The following is an 8,815-nucleotide window of genomic DNA, read 5'->3' as shown; positions in this document are numbered from 1 at the left end:
TCAGCATGAAAGAAATGTCATATGAGGGCTCAAGAGGAATTTCGAAATATCTAAATTATATGGAAGTGTTTTTTTACGATTGAAATGTCAGATTAGTGTGGGAAATAATCAGGGTATTTTTTAAGATACAATTTAGTGTTTTATTTTGCAAGATTGCCGTCTGCTTTACAAAGTACATCTCATCTGTGATGACATTTTAATGAGATTTAAACTTTTACTAGTTTTTCATCTTTCGTCAAACCTCCATTTATATTTTATGCTCTTTCATAACTCCTGGTGGTAACGTTTGTTCCTATTAAACATTTTTATTGATGAAACTTTTAAAAGGGACTCATTTTCAATACACAAAGTCTGCAGCTATTAGCAGTGCAGAGGACACATTTTAACTGCCAGAATGTTTTTATAGAATATTAAATAATTTCATATTTTATTTTCAACCATTTTATTTTTAAGCAAAGACGTGATCACTACTGTAAATGTTTGAATACATCACAAAGGGGGCGCCGGAGAGCCCAAGCAGTTTAGTTGTGCGTCCCATGTATGGAGATGTTAGTCCTCATCGCAGCGCTGTGGGTTCAAATCCCAACTCGGCACTAAATGGTGAATGGACTTGAGCTTGTAAAGCGCTTTTCTTTTCTTCTGACTACTCAAAGCACTTTTACAGCACAGGTCACACCTACACATTCACACACTGATGGCAGAGGCTGTTCTGTAAAGTGACCATCAGAAGTAACTAATCCCATTCATACACAGTCATATGCGACAGACGAAGCAGTGGAAGCAACTAGGGGTTAAGTGTCTTGCCCAAGGACACATCGCACATGTAGCTGTGGGAGCTGGGGATCAAACCCTTGACCTTCCAGTTAGAAGACAACCAACTCTATGAACTGAGCCACATCCCCCAACTCTCTCCTCCGTACATTTCCTGTCTCTCTGTCCAAAAGAAAAAAGTCATTATACTCGAAATAGACATTTTAATTTCAGTAAATTAGTCAACATATATATATATATATATATATATATTTATATATATATATATGTATATATAAAAAAAAAATCTGGTCTCTGAAACCTACATAATTCAACATTGAACTTTAGTGACCTTGAAGCATAACGGTAACCCTTGGCAATATTTCTGGCTCATCAGCATAAAATAGTGATTCTTTGTAGTCCTGCACGTACAGCTCACCGCTTAAAGGGAGATAAAGGTGTGGTTTTGACAGATTTAGGCTGAGAGAGAGCAGTGTAAAATATTATGGCTGTAAATAAAATGTCATTTTTCAATAACAGCATCGTGTGAATGTCTTTCATGACTTTTTTTTTCATCCCTCTTCTTTGCCCTTTTGCCTTTCTCTCCTTAGAGTCATGTTAAATGCCAATATCTTTTTTTTTGTTGCACCAAACGTGCAGAGACCTCTGTTAACATGAATTTGGCAGAGAAACAGCAACAGGAAAACAACAAGCCCACACTGTTTTTTTTTAAAATGATTTCATCGGATGGCAGTGGCACAGTGACACTGAACCTCGCTGTCTCTGCTTTCTGCTCTGAGTGTGCTAATTCACCCTGTTTCCTGTAATTCATCAAATCTGTTTCAGGGTAGAAAAAAAACAAAAATCGGATTATTGTTTCCCGCTCATACTTACCTTTCAGGGGTTTTATTTTCTCTTTGACAAAAGATGGCTTACATTTCTAATTTCGATGCCAACCCAGCCATGTCTTTCTGCCCCAGCATGCCAAAATCAAAGAGCGCTTCAAGTTTTTCAGTAATGTTCTGAAATAAGCATCAATGCCAAGATCCTTTTCAAACTGCAACCCAATTTTTTGTCCTCGAAAGATGCATTTATTATTCTCACTCCGAGCAGTTATCCATCAACGTGGTTTATGCCATTTCTGTCTTGTTAATCATTATGAATTAGCTAAGTTATCAATCACCTTAACCTCTGGGCCAAATTGGAAACAAATTCAAACAAAACGTTCAGCTGTGTGCATGCAGAACTCAGCTTCTTATGGTGATTGCCCTACTTTTAACTATTCAAAAGCAGGATTGTACTGTCTGAAATGTTGCCATTGATGCATATTTCAATCAACACACAAAGTAAAGACCAAGCCTCTGCAAGGCAACAGTTTCTGAGTCATTAATCTCCACAGACAGCCCAGTCAAACGCTGCATTACTCACTGGGAGATTTTATCAGCTGCGTGTCCCAGCAGTTCTTGTAAATGCCCATGAAGCACCTACATCAATGACAAAAATCAATCACGCACCAGTCCCATCAGATACTGCTGGCTGTAAATCTGCACGTTACATTCATAAATACTCTCACTGAAGCTTCACGTGTGTCACTTCTATTGCTGCAGATAATTGGCAGAGCCATGTCTGAAAAACTCAGGCCTACTTTGTTCAGTATTAGACCTTTTTATTGGCTTCACATGCAATGGGGATAAATTTGCAAAACTAGGAAATGGCCAAAAACTTTGTAAAGCTTTTGACGGAGAGCAGGCGTAAACATCAGAGTGTGATAAACAAGCATGATAAACCAGGGACCCCCTGGGGCACTGAAAGGGGGGTTGCAAGATGCCTTCCCACAACAAATAAGAATTTGAAATGATTTAAAAATGCACACAGAGACCCTTAAATAATATTTATTATTTTCAGGCTGCTGTGTTCTTTTGTGTTGGTCTAATGCCAGTGTTAGGACAGGCCTACTGTATTAGTGCTTGTGACTGTGCGCACCATAAAATGCTTAAACCCCTTACAGGGACAGTAGGGGGTCCCCGGTCTCTGGCACCCTTTTGGGAGGGGGGGGGGGGGTCACGGGTTGAAAAGTTTGGCACCCCCTGTGTTAAACTGTTAATGTGTCTTTAACTTGTCCTTCTGTGTTTAAAACCAGTTCAACATTGTGTTGCTCTTTTTCTGTCTCGCCGCAAAACCAATCGCCCTTCGGGAACAAATTAAAAAAAAGTTGAAGTTGATTGTGTTGCTCTGTTTTGACTGCAGTGATCAGTGAGAGTAATTTCCCATGAGGAGTTACACTTCTACTTCTACTAAAACAGTATTGATGAGTCACATTTTGAATTGAACCACAGCTGGTATACACTCTGCTTTTATGATGATAACATCATGTGATGAAACCTATTCTACTTTATATCATACTTTATAAAGCTTCAAATCGAATACAGGAGCTGGGGATCAAAACCCCAACCTTCCAGGTGAGAGACGACCAACTCTACCAACTGAACCACAGCCGCCCCAATTTATTTAGGAATCCTTGTGTTTCTCACCCTCAGGTTTAGTTTTAAGTGGTTCCTGTTTTATTTTGTACTTTGTTTCATGTTTTGCTTCCTTCCTTATTGCGCTTTACCTCCTCTGTGATTGTGTGCCCCACCCTGAATATTTGTCACCTTTTTCAATTAGTCTAACCTGTGTTTGATCACCTGGGTATATGGTCTATGTCAGATCATTATAGGTCAACCCTCCTGTGGTTCATGTTTGGAGATTTACTATTGTGTCTTCCAGTAGTTTTTCTTGTGTTGTGTTATTTGTGTTGGATCTTTGATTTGACTTTCTTTCTTTTTTCCACCAGTGAGTACAAGAATATAAGCTTGTTTAATGTTGTATTTTTGGATATATACATTTTGCTCCAGTATATTTGTATAATCCCTTATTTGGACACTTCAGGGAGCTAAGCTGAATACATAACATTTATTAACTTTGTTTTAACCAAACTGTTTCAGGAATATAATATTCCTCATATAATTCAGTCTCTACAAACATTTGTATAAAATATTCAGTAGGCCCTTTAAAAGAGTTTTAAATATTAAAATAAAAAGAGTTTAATTAAATCATTGAGGAAAATATTTTGGAAGTCCATTGATATAAATATTGTACAAAAAAGTGTTGCACTTGTAAACAACATTAATGAACACATTTATTAAATCTCTTTTTGAGAAACACACATTGTTAGAAAACCTTTTCTTAAAACATGTGAAGAGACAAACATTTAAAGTACAGAGAAGGAACAAAGACAGAGGTTTTTCCATTTCTATAATACAAAAATTCTGATATAATTTGACATTTGACAGCTTGTTATTACATCGGTTATTGACATTTGAACACATGAAGCAAACTCCATCTTAGTAATTATATTATTTACACTCCATCACCATTAAACTAAGCAGCTTATTGAATATCTGAAACCTCGAAGGGCAAGAAAACAGTCCCAGGTACTCTCAGTGAAGCAGCCATGATATTGAATTTATATGTGCAGTCCAGCTGGCGTCAGCAGTCCAACCCTAAGTGAACTATTCATCTTTGACCGAGCCAGAGTGAAAGAAAAAGTAACTAGTAACTGCTACAAGAAGTCCTTGACCAGCTTTCCAGTAAGACGCCATAAAACTGTTGGATGCTTTATGATAAGATTTGTTAGAGGGAGGAGAGATGAACGGCGGCCATTGTGGTTACCCCTCCTTCTTAGTGTCTGTGCTGATGTGAACGGTTCTGTGAAGAGCAAAGACATTCATTTATACATCAGTTGACAAATATTATTATTATCTTTTTTAAATCTATCAGCGATTTTTCTTTAATTCAACTTCTCTATTTTTTCCCACGCCAAGCATTCATTTAGGGTAAATAAACTGAATTCAGTGGCAGATTTGTCATTTGTTTTATGAACACAAGAATCCCCGTGATTCGATAAGTCGGACAGTTTTCAGGGTTCACTCACCTTGTTGCCGTTCTTTCCCTTTCTGTCAACCCTCTCCATCAGATCTCCCACCCAGCTCTCTTTGGGGTCCGTGCAAAACTCCCGGCCCTTCCTCATAGTGAAACTGGAAGATGAATCATTCAAACAGAAGTTTAGTTTGAAAAGCAGGAGGGAGAAATCTGTTATTCAAATGAGGAACTCTAAAGTCGAGGAGGGTCTATTTTCAGGATGTTTTTTTAATTAGTTGTTTGTGTGTACTCACATCACAGCAATCAGGTTGCAGTCTCCATCCGGCACCTGCCATCTGTACTTCACGGCATGTCTCTGAACCCTGCCGCTCAGTGTTTTCACGTACCTCAAACAGCAGTCTTCATAGGTCCCTGAGGGATGAGAAACACAGGAAAGTTCAGTCCCTTTATGTGGTTTAGATGTTCGCTAATTTCTGGAATGTGAATTTAAGCGGCAACTGTTGATTTCATCATAAAGTCTTAAGTCGTTAACATATAAATTTGGACCTTAAAGTGAATATAATTTTTAAGTTTTTTTTGGGCCTTTTTGCTTTCTTTGGATAGGACAGCTGAAGAGAGATATGAAATGTTGGGAGCGGGTTGACATGCATCAATGAGGACATGCTGTGACGAGGACTAGTGCCTCTACACAATGGGCGCGCAACATAACCGCTACAGGCTATCTGCGCTTTAAATAATAAATCTAAAACGTCCCTAATGTTAGTTTAATTACTGCTTCACCTTGTCTGTTAGAATTCTGTTTAATTGTCTTTCATTATATTTGATATCTTTTACATTTAAAGCTCCTGTGAGGAACTTTCGGTTTGTGGTCAATTTGGCGCCCCCTGTGGGGAAAAAAGTTCCCTCTTATCTATTTTCTAATCTTGTCCTGTGCAGGTACATGAAGGAAGTATTTGTCTGATAAAAAATCTCACCCTGCTGTCTTTTTTTTTCTTTTTCAAATCAAATGTTCACTTTCTTGTCTAGAAAAAAAAAGAGAGGCTGTTTCATCTGCTTGCTGTTAATCACGTCACACCACACCTACCCTACAGCAGCGGCTTTAGACATCGATTAATTACAATATGAAACTAATCAACGTTGTTGCTGATGGTCTTGTGTGCTTAAGTAGGTCATAAAGATGCATTACTATGAATTTAAATCTTTTTCATAACCTGCTAAAACATCCTCACAGAAGCTTTAATCTTTACATGAAGCCTCCCAGTAAAAGATGATCACACCTTTGTAACTGTAACCTTGAATCTTGAATGTATTATACAACAATATTTGTACAAAGTCCACTAAATCTAGTTATCAATAAAGAGGTGATTGCATCAGAGAAGAGAAGTTGGACATCGTGAACAAAGATGTCCTCATCCGCCCACACTCATACTTGCAATAAACCAACTTTGACCCTCACTTTAGCTATTTTATCAATCTGTTATTGCAACACTTTTCCAGTCTTGTAAAATCATCTTACCTTGTGCCAATGTAAGACTGAGATAGAATCCCATCAGCAGGAAGAACAGCGTGTTGAACCGCATGGTGCAGAGTGTAGATCAGACCTGGAGGGAAAAGGACACCAAGAGATTCAATGCTTACCTGCAGCGAGTCTTATCACAGAGCCTCACCTACCTGCCCAAGACCTGTTTACAACTTTGGACCTTGCATATATAATTGGACCTAACTCTCCCTCTCTGTGCACGAACATGTTCTTTCTATCTGCACCTATACTGTATCTATAACACTATAACGGGTTGTAAATTTATGCCATTCTGTTTTTTCTTTTTAAAGTGAAGAAGTTGCTCCAAAAAAGCAACCCTTTTTTTATGACCAAAAATGTTAATCATAAGAAAAAGTTCAGGTGAGTAAAGAAAAGACAAGAAGACGAAAGTCGAGAAAAGAAAAGTGAAGAAAAACTCTGACAATAGGGTCACAAGTTGTTAAAAATGTAGCGAAGCATTATTTGAAAATGGTGTCAAATTCAAAATATTAACAGTTCCAACATAAGGATTAAAGATGACTCACCTGAAATGCTGCACATGTATTTCCCAGCTCTCTCTCTCTGTCTCGCTCTCTGTATCTCTGTCAGTCTCTGTGTGTGTGTGCAGGTGAGTTGAGACGCTCTTATAAAGCACTCAGGAGTACTTTGACAGGGATCATATTTCTGCACACCTTTGCACTCAGATTATCTTTCTTTTTCTCTTTTGGTGTCATTCCAACATCGATGTGGGACTTCTGAGCCGTCGAATTTGGCGATTGTTGTGAATCTACATATGAGTTTAACAATGTGTTTTCTGCCTATTATAGGAGTTTAAGAGTTTGAGATGTCAGTAATTTAAGTAGTATTAGTGCAGAAATGAACTCCTCCCCCCTTTTTTGAGCAGGACATCTCTATAATTATTAAGAAGCTGTTCACATTTTCATTTCTCTCAACATATTTTATAGTAGTAGTTTAAGTCGATCTTCATACAAACGCATTAGGAAACAGGAAATAGATCTCTTACAATAGGCTCTCACATTGCCTGAGGTTGTTGTGTTTGGAGTCTGACCCGTTAAACTCTTTAAGGTTTAAACAACCCCCTCACTTCACAGTGACAGCCTGACAGGTATTGAGAAACCCTAAGTCTGCAGTAATTGCTGTTGAAGGAAGGTTTTAGGTGCAATTAATCCTTCAATACAGGTTCTTAACTTTTGTACAAAAAGTTTTACTGAGTCAATTCTGGCACTTCAGATTATCAGTGAACAAAGAGGGGGGTAATAATAAAAACACATTCAGACAATCAAACTTTTGTGTCACGATGTTGGAGCTCCTCCGTTAGAAATCATGACATAGCACTGAGATATACATTAGCTTTAGCAACAGATCAGGTATTTGCATCTTCTTACTTTGATACCAGTATAACTATGGTGAGGTCAGCTTTATTCATGCATGTTATGTAAATGCAAACACAATATAACGTATCATTTGGAGCAGCTTGTTAATTTATAAAACAAGGAAAATTGACTTTTCCATTAGTCAGTTCCACAGCCCAGTGAGAAAAAAAGTCTGCATCCAACCCTGTTGCTGTGGTACTCTACCAAAAAGGATGTCTTGTATGTATAAATGTAGGGCTAAATGTCAAATATGAAAAAGTGTTGAACATTTCAAATGGTTTGTAATTAATTTATTCAGAAAAACTTCAATTTTCTTCCATTTACGTTACACAGTTTGCCTTTTATAAACCAAAAAGACTTTCCAAAACATCTCCTTTGAATACATAACAGGCTGGAAACTGGCAGTGACTTCCTTTCTCTTAGTTGATAAAGCAAAGCATTACCATCATGCACACAATCCTGCCATTCCTCTATTTTCCCGTCCTTATTCTTATATCGCAGTTTATTCATTAAAGGTGCACTATGGAGTTTTGGTAAAGAAATGTGAAAGTTGGAGAAGTGTAAAGATTATATGGTATATGTTCATAATTCTATACACAAACTGGTCCCTGTATCACTGTTTGAAGATAAAATGCAATGTGAAAAGTTATGGTGGGGGGCCCGCAAAAGTGAAACCGTAACTCTCCTGGTATACTCTCCTACAATATTATATTTAATACTGTAAGTCCTCAAATGTGTGGAAAACCTTAACCCGGAGAGAATTCGTTGATGGGCAGTATAGGGGGAAGTTTCCTGTCACTCATTTAGTTTTAATTGTGTGTGGAAGTCCCCAGACGGCACACGGAGTGTTTTATTAGGCCATAAAAACGTTTATCTCAGAACTGAACTGAATAAATCTGAGAGGAATGTTTGCTCGCTACAGCTGACAAGAAGTGGAAATAACAAGGCAGTAATCACCATGTTATAAAGTAACTAACATGGAGTATGTTGATGGAAATTTAATGTCCTATTTGCACAAAGATAACTGGTCCATGTACTGAAGTTTGCAGTCAGTTTCATCGGTCCATTTATAAATCAAAACGCTGTAATAGGAAAACATCATTATTCTTATTAGCCTGTTGACCTTCTCTGTTATGCTCGTCAGTTATCTCAGACAACCCTGACTCTGATGTTGGAAACTCAAGTTGCACAGAATCAAATATGGATTATTCTTCCAGTAGTCATATAACAA

General features: G+C 37.7%; 1 protein-coding gene across 1 annotated transcript; it reads right to left on the bottom strand.

Moving 5' to 3' along the window:
- Positions 1–3,910: 3,910 nt before the first annotated feature.
- On the bottom strand, positions 3,911–6,890 carry ccl25a (chemokine (C-C motif) ligand 25a). The gene is made up of 5 exons (XM_020626486.3): positions 6,736–6,890; positions 6,188–6,272; positions 4,965–5,082; positions 4,724–4,826; positions 3,911–4,497 (listed from the first exon to the last, which is right to left on the bottom strand). The coding sequence occupies exons 2-5, from the start codon at positions 6,249–6,251 to the stop codon at positions 4,471–4,473; spliced, it is 312 nt and encodes a 103-aa protein (XP_020482142.1). The 5' UTR covers positions 6,252–6,272; positions 6,736–6,890; the 3' UTR covers positions 3,911–4,470.
- Positions 6,891–8,815: the final 1,925 nt, after the last annotated feature.

The sequence above is a fragment of the Labrus bergylta genome, chromosome 4, assembly GCF_963930695.1.
Source record: "Labrus bergylta chromosome 4, fLabBer1.1, whole genome shotgun sequence".
NCBI lineage: Eukaryota > Metazoa > Chordata > Actinopteri > Labriformes > Labridae > Labrus > Labrus bergylta.
This window is presented reverse-complemented; position numbering and strand designations above follow the sequence as displayed.